At 49.1% G+C, this 17,189-nt stretch overlaps 1 protein-coding gene across 1 annotated transcript in view; it reads left to right on the top strand.

Moving 5' to 3' along the window:
- The first annotated feature begins 581 nt into the window (after positions 1-581).
- The window catches only part of LOC136628238 (dehydrogenase/reductase SDR family member 4-like), a 56,609-nt gene continuing 40,001 nt past the window's right edge, over positions 582-17,189 (top strand). The window contains exons 1-3 of the mRNA XM_066603980.1: positions 582-695; positions 1,586-1,749; positions 3,191-3,368. Of these exons, the coding sequence (XP_066460077.1) occupies positions 1,610-1,749; positions 3,191-3,368 (318 nt within the window). The 5' untranslated portion in view covers positions 582-695; positions 1,586-1,609. The remainder of the gene's footprint in view (positions 696-1,585; positions 1,750-3,190; positions 3,369-17,189) is intronic.

Here is a 17,189-nt window from a genome sequence, read left to right as displayed (position 1 = left end):
TGCGGAATCCAACCCGTTCGCGTGAGCCCGCTCTTGCACGGGATGTTCTGTCTGGTGCAGATACCTAACAGATCATCCCAACAATTATTGGTCCGATGCTTTTACACAGGAACAATAATTGCTAGTGAATAGAGGTGGAGCGGGCCGGGGATCATTCCTGCCTGCCTCCATTCCCAGTAACAGGCAGTGGTCCACAAGTGAACGACTGCCTGTTTGCATGGAACAATCCAACGTTCAGTTTTTTGCATGCAGAAACTGAATGGGGAACAACATCTTGTTCGTTGTTCAGTCGGTGCATGCATCTACACTGAACAATATTTCAGATTCTCAATAGGTCGCGGAAATCTGAATAAGTGTTCCGTGTAAAAGCACCTTTTTATTCAGCAGTTATATCACATGCAATTAAATAAACAGGCTTTTTTCAGTTTTCTCTGCTGAGATTTTGTAGTTCATAATAAAACCGCCTGGTAATGGCTCATATGATCACACCGTGACCTGATCAGGTGTTTGAAGACTGGCAGGCAAAAAGGCAGTCATATTTTTTTGTTGACACTTGGTTGGATTCTAAAGGAAAGCTGTATATTTGTCCTCTTTCCATTGTATCCATTCCTGACTTTGCCTAAGCATGTGCATTACCAGCCAAGTACTGTATTAGAACAAACCAGAACCCATCAGCATTTGTCGCCACGTTTCAGGTAAGTTTATTTTTCTCGTATAGTTACGAATCTCAGCTTTACTGTGAGCCTGCTGATGCAAAACGAGAAGAGTTTAGCTAGTAGAGTAAAATGTGATTGTTCTCCGTGAGACAAACCAAGTAATCTTATAGATATGATACCTTTTAATGGCTAACAAAAATACACAATGTTATTGCAAGCTTTCAGACCTTCTTGGAGCTCTTCTTCAGGCATAATGGAACAAATTTTATATGTAGAGGGGACAAAAGAATTTTGTTTCTTTCTACTAGAGGATCATGCTGGACATTTTTCTCTCCGGGGCAGAGATTTTCCTTCGGGGCCAGATATTTATCTTGTAGTGAGAAGACCTATCCCGACTGTCACTCATCAAACCTTGTGCATTTGGATAATGCTACATATATTTAACTTACATGGGCTACATCTAACATCAAAGTTTTCAATTTCATTTTTGTTTCTTGCATAATAAAATGGTCAAGACATACTCAAGTCAGAAAGATTTACTGATCTGTTTATCAGTGTTATTTACTGTTTTGCTCATCCCCCCCTCCCTGATATTTATCTAAGTGCTATTAATCACTATGTATGCGCCCTCTTATACTGTCCTTGTTATTAATCTAGTGCAAATTAAGTTCACCATGTCTGTACCATCCCATGTGATCATGTGTATGTTTTAATATAAATTTGTACTAGACTTGTTCCCAAGTAGGTTTGAAAGCTTGCAATAACATCATGTATTTTTGTTAGACATTAAAAGGTATCATATCTACAAGATTACTTGGTTTCTCTTACTGAGAACAATCACACTTTGATGCAAATACCTGTATTGCAGCCGCTATATGATGCTTTTTGCTTGGGTTATTATTCACACTCCTCTTCTTCTTCTCCTGTAGGTGCGTAGTCCACTATTCTCTCCCATGTTTCGCTTGTCACTCCGGCGTTTGCTGTCCTTCTCACCCACCAACGGAGGATCTTACACAATGCAGAGTGTAAGGGGACTGCAGACTCCCAGGAAACTGGAAGGCAAAGTGGCTCTGGTGACGGCGTCCACAGATGGGTAATTTATCTGTTTGGCACGACACTTATTATTCAGTTTAAGGGTATTTTTACACAGGAACAGTCGTCACTAGTGAACGGAGACGGAGCAGGCCGGGGATCGTTCCGCCTCCATTCACATTAAGCAAGCAGTTTTTCATAAGTGAACGACTGCCTGTTTACACGGAATGATACATTGTTCAGTTTTTTGCATTCAGAAGCTGAACGAGGTCTCGCTCGTCGTTCAGTCGGTGCACGCATTTACACTGTGCGATGATCGTTAAGATTGTCGCTGGATCGCAGGAATCCGAATGCTAAGCGTTTCATGTAAAAGCACCTTGAAATATCTAGTTGTTCATTTGTCATCTACATTTAGAATAGGAGCATTCACACAATGCCCCTAAAGAGTTAATGGAGGTGGCATTGAACGTGCCCGCTGTACTGCCTGCTGTCCTGGAGCAGGAGCGTTGCGTCTCATCACCTGACTGTCAGGCTGCCTCCAGATGGAAGTGTCATGTTCTTCTGGATATTGTCTCCTCCTACTTACAGATGCACTATGCACAATCTGTCAAGACGAATGGGGTAGAAAGTGATGAGTGCCCTAAGCACACTTCTGACTCGCCGGCTCGGGACGTTGTCTTCCCTGTTTAGGCCTTTTTTTTTTTTTTTTGTTAACAACGAAGCTGAAAATCTTTACTGTAGCAATGCTGCCTAGTAAAATATGGCCCCGTATTGACCTAAAAAATGACATTCCAACAATGTTCCGGTTTGCGGTTATGTGGTTTCACACAGAAGTGACAGTTTGATGTGTGGGTATTAGAATTGCTGTGAATTTGCATATCGTTAAAAAGCTATAAGGGCCTGTTCATACGGGTGTATCTTCTGTCCCCACTCATTCTGTATTTTTTACTATCTGATTATTGAAGTATATTGCTGTATTCAGTTATGTCTTTTCTTAAGTGCAAATTTTACATGTGTAAAAAAAAATAACCCCCCCCCCCCCTTCCCCCTGCTTGTTATATTTTGGTTTGTATTGCCTTCTTGAGGTTTTCTTTCCGTGCATGAAAAATGCAGTGAATACGGATGCAATGTATATGAGCATAAAAAATGCACATACATACACTGTGAAAACGGTGCATTTTCCATAGACCAAAACTGCGTACGCCTGTGTGATGATGTATTGGTTATACATGGGGATCGATGACGCATCAAATCCAATGTAGGCAGGCTGTAGGCTGCAAGCAGATTTGCTAGCATTATTCCATTATACGGATTAGTTTGTAGCCTTTCTGGCCAGAAAGCTGGATATATACGACAGATAAAAGTTGGCCAATGATCTTCTATGTATGGGGAGCTATTTGGAGTAACAGATGTTGGTCATGTTGAATCCCCCTTAGTTGCATGCTATGAGACTAATTTGGACTGTTTTGTATAAAGCTTTGTAATGTCAAACGCCTTTACAGAATCGGCTTGGCTATTGCACGACGACTTGCTCAGGATGGTGCTAAGGTTCTTGTCAGTAGCCGAAAGCAACAAAATGTGGACAAGACTGTTCAAGAACTGAAAATGGAAGGTCTGGATGTAGAAGGGACAGTCTGTCACGTGGGGAAGAATGAAGACCGAGTAAAACTAGTGAACACCGTAAGTGCATAATGCATTCCTTCTGAAAGAACTCAGATGGGGGCGGCCATTTTTTTGAGGGATTTTCCCCATAAGACTTTGAAAATTTCCCCATTTACATAGCAAAAGTTATTTGTACATAGGATGAAAAAAAGTCATACGTCCATCTAGTTCAAGCTATTCTGCAGTGTTCCTCAGGGGTGAGGCGATAAGGCATCTATGGGGTAGTTGCTAACTGTCCTGATTAAAGGGTAAAAAATAATTACTTTTCTGTTCACATCCCTTTGAAATAAATGTAATGAATTCTCTCCTGGAGAAGAGTGCTGCATAGTTCCATCACTCTTGCTGTAGGAAAACCTTGTTCATGCTGATGGAGAGACCTTCATTGTGCTCGGCATTGTGCATAAAGCTTGAAGGCGTTATCTAGGCAGCGCCCGCCGTCAGACATTGGGATCGGAGTGAAAGCCACTGCCCCGACCCGTGTAGTGGCTGGCGCTCTTAATTGATGGGAAATGGACTTGAAATTGCAGGCTGGGCTCCCATTGATTTCAATGAGACTTTCGCCACCAATTACAAGTGGCGGCTTCTACTCAGGGGTCGGAGCAGCACTTTCGCTCCCACCCTTGTATATCTTGGCAGGCGCTGTCTGCATAACCCCTTTAAGTGTGAAAGGATAATTTTTTGCAAACTCCAAAAGGGGGCTGCAACTTTTTGAGAAAAGGGTGGGGTTTATTGCAACATTTTGCGAGCCAGTATTTTGGTGCAAAATCTGTCGGGAAAACCAATCCAACTAATAGGTAGTATAGAGTTAGAATAGACAGTCTAAAGATATTTATCATCCAGCAATCAATGCGTTAATAATCTTGCAGGGCTTTTTCTTGCAACAGTGGAAATGATCAGATATGAGAAACCCTAAGGCCCCCCATCCACGGCTGTGACGGAATATCGCCAGCAATATTCTGCCGTTGGGGATGAGAGGGGAGAGCTGTCAGGTCTCTGCTGTGAGCCTATCTGACAGATGGGCTCACAGCGGAGAATCGTGGCATACCACGATTGGAATCCAGCTAGCGGAGAATCGCTAAGCAGCGCTATGGAAAGCGTTCACTTCGTTACCCGCAGCCGGATTTTCACCATGTGTAGGCCCCCTGTCCATGGGCGTTGCGGTATCCCGCAGCGGAGCACTACCACGGGAGCCGCTGCCCGGGAGCAGGAGACGCAGATGGATCTCAGCGGTCAGCCTGATTGCTGGCTGCGAGCGGAGAATCGCTATGATTCTCTGCTCGTAGAGATGGGGCTGGTGCTTTCCAAAGCAATGCCATTGAAAGCTTTCAGACGGCATGATTCGCCGGCGAAATCGAGAGATGGGGCTGGTGCTTTCCAAAGCAATGCCATTGAAAGCTTTCAGACGGCATGATTCGCCGGCGAAATCACTGCCGTGCACAGGGGACCTTATGTTCATCCCTTTCTGGTATTAATTTAAGTGCTATTAATTACATCATGTCTGTGTCCCCTCATCCTGTTCTGGAATTCATTTCAAGTGCAAATTAATCATACTGTGTTTGTTCCCTTGCATATGATCATGTGTATGTGTTTTATATAAATACGTCTGTAGATCTGTTCCATTAGGCCTGGGGAAGAACCCCGAGTAGGTTCAAAAGCTCACTAGAATATCATGTCTTTTTTTTAACCATTAAAAGGTATCTACAAGATGGCTTGCTTTCTCTTACTGAGGACAATCACACTTTGCTCCATTGGCTAACACCGTGCTAAACTATTTTTCATTGTGATAAATCTGACAGATTTTAAGACTAAGTTTGCGATGTCTATTAGACGGTATTATATAATCTGCCCCAGTGTTTGTGTGGTCTGAAAAGTCATTTATATTCTAATCATGTGCATCTGTGCCCTTTTTGACACACACCTATGATCCTATTCGACTTGACGGCAGCTGCCTGGCACTGATTGCTACAGTTTATTTTGCCATCCACTTTTTGTCTTCTGGCAACAAATAAAAGGCAATGTCTCATGAAGACAAGCCCTGTCCGTCTACCCCATTAGGGCCCATGGATGTCATGGGGAAGAGTTGTCTCCCACTTGAGACCCCCTCTATGAGCCACAATGGAAAGCTGTTCTGTATGAAGCCTTGTTGTTCAAGTGGTATGAGCCATCTAGTACATTGATGGCTATTCATATGAATGGACTAGAGATGAGCGAACGTACTCGTCCGAGCTTGATATTCGTGCGAATATTAGGGTGTTCGGGATGCTCGTTACTCTTAACGAGCACCACGCGGTGTTCAGTTTCCTCTCTGAGACGTTAGCGCGCTTTTCTGGCCAATTGAAAGACAGGGAAGGCATTACAACTTCCCCCTGTGACGTTCAAGCCCTATACCACCCCCCTGCTGTGAGTGGCTGGGGAGATCAGATGTCACCCGAGTATAAAAGTCGGCCCCTCCCGCGGCTCGCCTCAGATGCCTTGTGAGTTAGCTGAGGGAAAGTGCTGCTGCTGGTGCTGCTGTAGGGAGAGTGTTAGGAGTGAGTGTTAGGCTTCAAGAACCCCAACGGTCCTTCTCAGGGCCACATCTATCCGTGTGCAGTACTGTGGAGGGTGCTGTTAGCAGTGTTGCACAATTTTTTTTTTTTCAAAATCGGCAGTCTGCAGAGCATTGCGCCTTGCAGTAATACTACAGGGACAGAAGTGGTGGTTAGGTAGGGAGAGTGTTAGGAGTGAGTGTAGGCTTCAAGAACCCCAACGGTCCTTCTTAGGGCCACATCTATCCGTGTGCAGTACTGTGCAGGCTGCTGTTAGCAGTGTTGCATATTTTTTTCTTTTCAAAATCGGCTGTCTGCAGAGCATTGCGCCTTGCAGTAATACTACAGGGAGAGAATTGTGTAGGCAGGGCCAGAAGACATATATTATTGATTGAATATAGTCAGTGGGCCCTCCGTTTCCAAAAAAGGGAAAAATTGTATTTGTCCTGCAGTCTTGCGCCAATTTATTTCCTGCCTGGGAAAAGTAACCGCTGTGCTGCACTTCATATAACTGCATTTCTGTGCAACACATATCTTATCTGATTGAATATAGTCAGTGGGCCCTCCGTTTCCCAAAAAGGGAAAAATTGTATTTGTCTTGCAGGCTTGCGCCAATTTATTTGCTGCCTGTGAAAAGTCTCCGCTCTGCTGCACTTCATATAACTGCATTTCTGTGCAACACATATCTTATCTGATTGAATATAGTCAGTGGGCCCTCCGTTTCCAAAAAAGGGAAAAATTGTATTTGTCCTGCAGTCTTGCGCCAATTTATTTGCTGCCTGTGAAAAGTAACTGCTCTGCTGCACTTCATATAACTGCATTTCTGTGCAACACATATCTTATCTGATTGAATATAGTCAGTGGGCCCTCCGTTTCCAAAAAAGGGAAAAATTGTATTTGTCCTGCAGTCTTGCGCCAATTTATTTCCTGCCTGGGAAAAGTAACTGCTCTGCTGCACTTCATATAACTGCATTTCTGTGCAACACATATCTTATCTGATTGAATATAGTCAGTGGGCCCTCCGTTTCCAAAAAAGGGAAAAATTGTATTTGTCCTGCAGTCTTGCGCCAATTTATTTCCTGCCTGGGAAAAGTAACTGCTCTGCTGCACTTCATATAACTGCATTTCTGTGCAACACATATCTTATCTGATTGAATATAGTCAGTGGGCCCTCCGTTTCCAAAAAAGGGAAAAATTGTATTTGTCCTGCAGTCTTGCGCCAATTTATTTCCTGCCTGGGAAAAGTAACTGCTCTGCTGCACTTCGTATAACTGCATTTGTGTGCAACACATATCTTATCTGATTGAATATAGTCAGTGGGCCCTCCGTTTCCCAAAAAGGGAAAAATTGTATTTGTCCTGCAGGCTTGCGCCAATTTATTTGCTGCCTGTGAAAAGTCTCCGCTCTGCTGCACTTCATATAACTGCATTTCTGTGCAACACATATCTTATCTGATTGAATATAGTCAGTGGGCCCTCCGTTTCCCAAAAAGGGAAAAATTGTATTTGTCCTGCAGGCTTGCGCCAATTTATTTGCTGCCTGTGAAAAGTCTCCGCTCTGTTGCACTTCATATAACTGCATTTCTGTGCAACACATATCTTATCTGATTGAATATAGTCAGTGGGCCCTCCGTTTCCAAAAAAGGGAAAAATTGTATTTGTCCTGCAGGCTTGCGCCAATTTATTTGCTGCCTGTGAAAAGCAACTGCTCTGCTGCACTTCATATAACTGCATTTCTGTGCAACACATATCTTATCTGATTGAATATAGTCAGTGGGCCCTCCGTTTCCCAAAATGGGAAAAATTGTATTTGTCCTGCAGTCTTGCGCCAATTTATTTCCTGCCTGGGAAAAGTAACTGCTCTGCTGCACTTCATATAACTGCATTTCTGTGCAACACATATCTTATCTGATTGAATATAGTCAGTGGGCCCTCCGTTTCCCAAAAAGGGAAAAATTGTATTTGTCCTGCAGGCTTGCGCCAATTTATTTGCTGCCTGTGAAAAGTCTCCGCTCTGCTGCACTTCATATAACTGCATTTCTGTGCAACACATATCTTATCTGATTGAATATAGTCAGTGGGCCCTCCGTTTCCAAAAAAGGGAAAAATTGTATTTGTCCTGCAGTCTTGCGCCAATTTATTTCCTGCCTGGGAAAAGTAACTGCTCTGCTGCACTTCATATAACTGCATTTGTGTGCAACACATATCTTATCTGATTGAATATAGTCAGTGGGCCCTCCATTTCCCAAAAAGGGAAAAATTGTATTTGTCCTGCAGGCTTGCGCCAATTTATTTCCTGCCTGGGAAATCACTGGTAATACAGCATGCTGAGGGGTAGGGGTAAGCCTAGAGGATGTGGACGTGGACGTGGCCGAGGACGCGTAGGCCCAAGTGAGGGTGTGGGCACAGGGCGAGCTCCTGATCAAGGTGTATCGCAGCCGACTGCTGCGCAATTAGGAGAGAGGCACGTTTCTGGCGTCCCCACATTCATCGCCCAATTATTGGGTCCACGCGGGAGACCTTTATTAGAAAATGAGCAGTGTGAGCAGGTCCTGTCGTGGATGGCAGAAAGTGCTTCGAGCAAGCTATCATCCACCCACAGTTCTGCGCCGTCCAGTGCTGCAAATCCAAATCCTCTGGCTGCTACTCCTCCTTCCTCCCAGCCTCCTCACTCCACTACAATGACACATGCTCAGGAGCGGGCAGATGTAAGCCGCCGACCGGGGTGGGCTTTCCAGAATACAGCGAAGTCCTGAACAAAAGACGCGACTCAAAACCAATCCGTAGCAATGAGATTTTACTTAATTTGGCAGAACCCTTAATCAACCCGAACTCCCCCAGAAAGTTACATACGCTCAGCAGGGAAGCTGAGACTCTTGTGCCATGCAGCGCTGTGCTCTATAATGTGCGCCCTCAATATCCTCCAAGCTTTTGCCTAGCCGCAGGCCGTCTCTAACCAGCCGCTATTACCTTCTATCACCCTGGAAGCAGGAACAATCAGTGTGGATGCTAGGGAGGCACCGGCGGCACAGCACAAGAGCTTACAATCTTATCAACACACCCGTATTCTCCCCTTACACAACACCACTCAACAGATATAACAATATATAGCTCACCAGTCAAGGCAAAGTACAGTTGCGTAACGTGCAACTTGTAGATATCCTTAGACAGCTCTACGAGTATAGAGTTCTCTGTGTGTTAGGACTATGTCGGACAGCTCAGTCCCCAGCAGTGCGGCCGGCGGCCATCAGTATGCCTAACTAAACTAGCTAACTACAGGCCTTGTTATTAGTCTCAATTAGTTTGGCGGTGCGTGCACGGTTACACCAGAGGCCTTAGTTCTCTGGCTGACCCGGGTCTGGTGGGTACCTTTAGACTTTGTCCGGAACGCAGGAATAGGATTTCATCCAAGAACCATATGAACTCACTGATGCCGCTACTTCTGAGCCCGGTCTGTAATGACCACCTTCTTCGTTAAGATGGTAGTCTGACAAACTCTGGAACAGTCTCTAATGCAGCTCCCCTCACGGTAGCTCCGGTCCTCGTTGGGGTCCTTTTCCCGGTGGATCGCAGTGTCTCTCTCGCTAGCTGCAGTCCTCACCAGCCCATCTCAGCTCGCTCGCACGCACCTCTTCTCCTTTCACTCTGCTCCTCTCTCTGGTCATGATGTACTTCTTTTTTCTCTGTCCCAGTCCAGAGCACAGTGACCTCTTGTGGTCAAAAGCAAAAATGACAGTTACAACAGAAACAGGGACATTCACAGCAGGAGGACTGTTTCACCATCTTACATGCCACCCCACTAGATGTTGCCGTCCCTGGCAACCTCCCCCACTCAAACTCATCCTGCGCGTAGCGCTGTGGGGGTACACCAGCGGTGGACCTGGCCGTCCTGCGCAGAGTCATAGGACCAGGGACAGTTGGCACACTCGATGGATGTGGTTCTGCTGGCTGGGCATCTCTCTCCCTGGGTGGCGAGCTTGTCACGACCGGGGACTCCGACATGGCCGGGACAGGAACTACCCACCATTCATCATCTACCAGGGGTTCCCCAATACTAGGGGTAGGGATAAGCATCTCCTTATCATCCGCAGGTTGCTGAAAGTGACAGTGTCTCAACATGTTACGGTGGAGGTTCCTTGAGGGTCCCCCAGTCCCCTCGGGCTCAACCTCATACACGGGGATATCAGGATCTACCTTCTGCTTCACTATGTATGGAACCGCCTCCCACCGCCCATCCAATTTTCCGGTTGGCCTCTTGGCTCTGACTATCACACGATCACCTGGAGCATACTCGTCCATCTGCACTGGCCCCGGGTTGGGGTGCACCACTTGTCTCAGGCGCTCACCCACAACCTTATGTATTGCTCTCAGTCGGCGACGATGGTCTTGCACCCAGGCGGTGGTGCTCCTCGGCGGAGGCTGCCTCGGATCCGGCATGTGGAGATCCTCGATCTCCTGGCCTGCTCTCCCAAACATAAGCATGTGTGGAGAGTAACCAGTGGTATTGTGAACCCTATTGTTGTAGGCCCACATCAGCTCAGGTAAGTACTCTGGCCACTGGGCTTTTTGACTTTCCTCTAGAGTCCGCAGCATCTGTATCAAGGTGCGGTTGAACCGCTCACACGCCCCATTCCCTTGTGAATGGTACGGAGTCGTGCGGGAACGTTCGATACCATAGAGCTGATACAGCTCCCTCATCAAAGCACCCTGGAAACATGCCCCCTGATCTGAATGAATTCTCCGCGGACACCCAAACACTTGTATAAAGTGTTTACAGACTGCCTCAGCAGCCGATTCAGCCGTCTGATCTCTGGTGGGCGCGGCCACTGCATATTTTGTAAAGTGGTCCGTCATGACCAAACAGTAGGGGTGTCCTGAGGTAGAGTACCCGATCTGTACATAATCAATCAATAAGATTTCCAGGGGGGCGGAAGTCCGGATAGTTTGTACAGGGGCCCGTTGCTCGGGGCTTTTACTCAGCCCGCAGGACCGACATTTCAGACATGCCTCGGTCACCATTTCTCCCAAATCCGGGCAATATACGAAGCGCTGGAACCATTGGTACGTCTTCGTGCTCCCGAAATGAGCCCCCCTCTCATGGGCTTCCTGAGCGGCAGCTGGTCCCAGTGACATAGGGATGACAACCTGTTGCCGGTGCTGCAGCTCTGACTGTACGTATATGGTCCGGCACAGGAGCCCCTGGTTAATACTCAGCTTATCCCATTGTCTCAGCAACTTCTGACCTTCCTGCGTCAGACTGGCCCGCTCGTCCGGGCGAGGCCAAACCTTAGTTCGGACCCACTCTCTCACTTTCCATAGGTCCGAGCAGCTACTTTGGACTCTTTCCCAATCTCCCAACGTCTTCCCCAACACCATCGGCATCCCTGAAGCCACCCCACTTGAATGTGTCAGATTCTGGAATGGTGGTACTCTGCCAAGGTGTGGAATTTCCGTGTCTTCTAAATCCTCTTCTCCCCTCTTGGTCGGCGACCCCACCGGAACTCGGGAGAGGGCATCGGCGTTGCCGTTCTCCCTCCCTGACCGGAACTGGATGCGGTATTGATACTTGGAAAGGCGGGCCATCCATCGCTGCTCAAGGGCGCCTAGCTTAGCGTTCTCCAAGTGCGCTAGCGGGTTATTGTCCGTCATCACAGTCACTTCTGCACCCGTCAGATACTCTGCAAACTTCTCAGTCATGGCCCAGACCAGCGCCAAAAGCTCCAACCTAAAGGAGCTATAGTTGTCAGGGTTGCGCTCCGACTCCCTTAACGACCTACTGCCATAGGCAATGACCCTCTCACGCCCATCTTGAACTTGAGATAACACAGCTCCAAGACCATGTAAACTTCCATCCGTGTACAGCAAGAACGGGCTATCAAACTGTGCATAGGCCAGGATTGGGGCGCTGGTCAGAGTTCTTTTCAATGCCTCGAAGGCTTCTTGCTGTCGTGGCCCCCACTCAATGGGGCGGTTCCTGGGCCCTCCAGTTGTGCTTCTCAGCAGCTCGTTTAGTGGACCGGCCAGATGAGAGAACTTGGGTATAAATCTCCTGTAATAACCGGCCAGGCCTAGAAACGCTTGTACTTCCCGTAGGGTTCTTGGCTGGGGCCACTTTTGCACGGCCTCCACCTTGCTAGGGGCCGGTTGTACCCCTTCTGGAGTGACCACATGTCCCAGGAACTCTATGCGCTGTTGAAGCAGTTGACACTTTTTGGGCTTGATTTTCAGACCATGATCTTGTAGTCGTCCCAGGACCTGCCGCAGTTTTTTAAGATGATCTTCGAATGAAGTCCCAAACACCACAATGTCATCCAGATATATCAATACTGATTCAAAGTTTAGGTCACCCAGACAGTGCTCCATCAACCACTGAAACGTCCCTGGAGCGTTGGTCAGTCCGAACGGCATCCTATTGAACTCATATAGTCCCATGGGCAAGATAAAGGCTGTCTTTGCCTTGTCTTTTTCAGCTACTGGCACTTGCCAATATCCACTAGCCAGGTCGAGCGTGGAAAAGTACTTAGCTCGACCCAAGGAGGATAGTGACTCTTCGATCCGTGGAAGAGGATAAGCATCCCGGATGGTTCGGGCATTCAATTTCCGATAATCTACACAGAACCGAAGACTTCCGTCTTTCTTTCGCACCAGGACCACAGGAGCAGCCCACGGGCTTTTACTTTCCTGTATCACCCGGTTTTCCAGCATGCTGGCCACCATATTTTTCACCTCTTGATACATCTTGGGTGGGATTTGCCTGTACCGTTCTCGAACTGGCGCAGCGTCGCGGGTAGGGATTTCATGCTCGATAGCGGTGGCACACCCGAAGTCTTCATCATGCCTTGAGAACGCTTCCTGGTACTCCCATAGCGTGTCTTCCAGAAGCTTTTGTTGCCCCGGGGTCAGAGAGCGGGGGTCCACTCCCATCAGAGACATGATCACTCGACCGTTCCACTCAGCTGTTGGGGCCTGTTCTTGCTGGACCTTCACAGCAAAGGTCCAAGCCAACCCCCCATCTGGCTGTAGTGTGAAGCTCCTCCGGTGAATGACACCGCCCTCGGGCACATGAACTTCAGCCAGCAGGGTATTCCCAGGAACGATCGACTCACTGTCCCAGACATTGAGGCAGCGTATAGGCACGCACCCATCTTTCATGGTGACGAGTGCTCGGGCTACCAGCGGGCGGTTCTGCATTTCTCCCCGTGGAGCAGGCTCGATCAGGACCTCCAGTCCATTCAGTGGCCGCCCAGCTCCCACTGGAAGCATCAAAATTTTCTCCTGTCGTGGTGGAATCTTCACTGGAGCTCTCAGCGATACTCTCACATGCCCAATAGGACACCCTGACATGAGGCTCTTCTGTAAACTGCAGCTCCTCACCATCTGCTGTAGGACCTTTTGAGTTGGCCGGTGCGTGGTGGTCCGCTGCCAGTATTTAGGCCCTTCCTTGGCATAGAGGTGATGATCGAGGTCTGTCAGCACGTTCATGCCCAGCGTTACATCGAGTCCCTTTCGGGACGGATGATCTACCAGCACGATCCCCTTTTTGCCAATGTCCTGCCCAAACAGCCGGAATCGCATCCAGACGATCCCTTGTACATCCATTGCACCATTATTGGCAGCTGTCAACCGGATGACACTTCCATCTTCCGGTTCCATCATATGCCCGAAGTGTCTCTCGAAAAACTCCAACGGCATTAGGGTGCATTCCGATCCGGTATCCACTAGGCAGTGTACCTTTTGGCCCTCCAGCTCAGCTTCCATAATGGGACTACTAGCATAGAGATCGCGTTCATTGCGTAGTGGGCTTAGCTCTGAGGGAACTGCCGCAGGATGCCCTGTTACTGCGGCAGTCGGAAGTTTAAAGCCAGCTCAGGTTCCGTCTGTTGGTGGCACTCTCGAGCGATATGGCCATACCGTCGGCAGCTCCAACAAAGAGGTCCCCTTGATCCCCGCACCCCGGATGGGTCTGGATTAATGGATCCTCGCCCCCGGAACACTCTCTGTGGAGGTGGGCAGGACGATGGGGTCAATCCCGGGGCCCTGGATGAGTCCGCCTTCATCTGGGACACTTCCAGGCGAAGTTCTCTCATTTCTGCTCGTAGGGCCTGGACCACATCCTTCAAGGACTCGGAGTCTTCAAGACCTCCCCGGGCCCCTGTCACTTGGGTGCTACTCACTGCCTTCACACTCACAGCCATGGGCTCTTCTTCTCTCTCTACAGCAGCCCGGTAAACATTATAAAATGTCAGGTCAGCATCTGCCCGGGTCATCTCTTGCAGTTTATCCTGTAAAAATCTATTGGATAGTCCTAGAATAAATTGGTCTCGTAGTAGCCGGTCCACTTCCTTGAAAGCTCCCATGGCCCCTGAATCCCGTCGTTGCACTTCATTCAACACTTCCTGTAGGGCGTTAGAGTATTGTATTAACGTTTCACCCTCTCGCTGGGACCGGTTGAAGAAGCTGCTGCGCAACTGCGCTACCCTGGTTCGCCCTCCCTGTGCCCCCTCCAGCAGGGAGAATATTTTCTCCAAAGTGTCTCTTTCTGACTCGGGCCGTACCATCACGGTCCATCTAGCGTCGCCTTCCAGGGCCCCCAATGCTATCTCTGCACGCAGCGCAGGTATCAAATTACTCAATTTAACTATACTTTGTACCCTTTCGGTCCAGTCCTGCAACCCCATATTTTTACCGTTAAACTTTGGCAAGTGCTGCATTAGTGCTCCAGCCGATAAGTACCCTACTTGGGCTGGCGTGACAGGTACTGGGGCTAGGAATTCTTGTTGCGCAGGGGCACCCTGGGCCGCTGGCGCTAGGGGAATGTTTCCCGCCACGTCTCCGTCCATGACGATCGCTGTATCCTGCCGACTACGCCAAGTGTAAGCCGCCGACCGGGGTGGGGTTTCCAGAATACAGCGAAGTCCTGAACAAAAGACGCGACTCAAAACCAATCCGTAGCAATGAGATTTTACTTAATTTGGCAGAACCCTTAATCAACCCGAACTCCCCCAGAAAGTTACATACGCTCAGCGGGGAAGCTGAGACTCTTGTGCCATGCAGCGCTGTGCTCTATAATGTGCGCCCTCAATATCCTCCAAGCTTTTGCCTAGCCGCAGGCCGTCTCTAACCAGCCGCTATTACCTTCTATCACCCTGGAAGCAGGAACAATCAGTGTGGATGCTAGGGAGGCACCGGCGGCACAGCACAAGAGCTTACAATCTTATCAACACACCCGTATTCTCCCCTTACACAACACCACTCAACAGATATAACAATATATAGCTCACCAGTCAAGGCAAAGTACAGTTGCATAACGTGCAACTTGTAGATATCCTTAGACAGCTCTACGAGTATAGAGTTCTCTGTGTGTTAGGACTATGTCGGACAGCTCAGTCCCCAGCAGTGCGGCCGGCGGCCATCAGTATGCCTAACTAAACTAGCTAACTACAGGCCTTGTTATTAGTCTCAATTAGTTTGGCGGTGCGTGCAAGGTTACACCAGAGGCCTTAGTTCTCTGGCTGACCCGGGTCTGGTGGGTACCTTTAGACTTTGTCCGGAACGCAGGAATAGGATTTCATCCAAGAACCATATGAACTCACTGACGCCGCTACTTCTGAGCCCGGTCTGTAATGACCACCTTCTTCGTTAAGATGGTAGTCTGACAAACTCTGGAACAGTCTCTAATGCAGCTCCCCTCACGGTAGCTCTGGTCCTCGTTGGGGTCCTTTTCCCGGTGGATCGCAGTGTCTCTCTCGCTAGCTGCAGTCCTCACCAGCCCATCTCAGCTCGCTCGCACGCACCTCTTCTCCTTTCACTCTGCTCCTCTCTCTGGTCATGATGTACTTCTTTTTTCTCTGTCCCAGTCCAGAGCACAGTGACCTCTTGTGGTCAAAAGCAAAAATGACAGTTACAACAGAAACAGGGACATTCACAGCAGGAGGACTGTTTCACCATCTTACACAGACTCCAAGGAACTGTTCTCGGGCCCCTGCTCAGATTGGGCAGCAGTGGTTCCTCTCCAAGCAGAGGAGTTTATCGTCACTGATGCCCAACCATTCGAAAGTTCCCGGGGTCCGGGGGATGAGGCTGGGGACTTCCGGCAACTGTCTCAAGACCTTTCAGTGGGTGAGGAGGACGATGAGACACAGTTGTCTTGCAGTGAGGTAGTAGTAAGGGCAGTAAGTCCGAGGGAGGAGCGCACAGAGGATTCGGAGGAAGAGCAGCAGGACGATGAGGTGACCGAATAATCCACCAACTGTTTCCCAAAGCACACCCTCGCGCCATGCCACCCTGCAGAGGCCGAGGTGCTCTAAGGTCTGGCAGTTTTTCACAGAGACGCCTGACGACCGACGAACAGTGGTGTGCAACCTTTGTCGCGCCAAGATCAGCCGGGGAGCCACCACCAACAGCCTCACCACCACCACCAGCATGCGCAGACATATGATGGCCAAGCACCCCACAAGGTGGGACGAAGGCCGTTCACCGCCTCCGGTTTGCACCGCTGCCTCTCCCCCTGTGCCCCAACCTGCCACTGAGATCCAACCCCGCTCTGAGGACACAGGCACTACCGTCTCCTGGCCTGCACCCACACCCTCACCTCCGCTGTCCTCGGCCCCATCCACCAATGTCTCGTACCGCACCATCCAGCCGTCGTGAGCGCAAGTGTTTGAGCGCAAGCGCAAGTACGCCGCCACGCACCCGCACGCTCAAGCATTAACCGTCCACATAGCCAAATTTATCAGCCTTGAGATGCTGCCGTATAGGGTTGTGGAAACGGAGTCCTTCAAAAGTATGATGGAGGCGGCGGCCCCGCGCTACTCAGTTGCCAGTCGCCACTAATTTTCCCGATGTGCCGTCCCAGCCCTACACGACCACGTCTCCCGCAACATTGTACGCGCCCTCACCAACGCGGTTACTGCCAAGGTCCACTTAACAATGGACACGTGGACAAGCACAGGCGGCCAGGGCCACTACATCTCCCTGACGGCACATTGGGTGAATTTAGTGGAGGCTGGGACAGAGTCAGAGCCTGGGACCGCTCACGTCCTACCCACCCCCAGAATTGCGGGCCCCAGCTCGGTGCTGGTATCTGCGGCGGTGTATGTTTCCTCCACTAAAGCACCCTCCTCCTCCTCCTCCGCAACCTCTGTCTCGCAATCAAGATGTGTCAGCAGCAGCAGCACGTCGCCAGCAGTCGGTGTGCAAGCGTCAGTAGGCCGTGCTGAAACTACTCAGCTTAGGAGATAAGAGGCACACGGCCCACGAACTGCTGCAGGGTCTGACAGAGCAGACCGACCGCTGGCTTGCGCCGCTGAGCC

This window comes from Eleutherodactylus coqui, chromosome 5 (assembly GCF_035609145.1).
Source record: "Eleutherodactylus coqui strain aEleCoq1 chromosome 5, aEleCoq1.hap1, whole genome shotgun sequence".
In the NCBI taxonomy this organism is placed as follows: Eukaryota; Metazoa; Chordata; class Amphibia; order Anura; family Eleutherodactylidae; genus Eleutherodactylus; species Eleutherodactylus coqui.
Note: the sequence above shows the minus strand (reverse complement) of the source record. Positions and strands in the feature narration are given on the sequence as shown.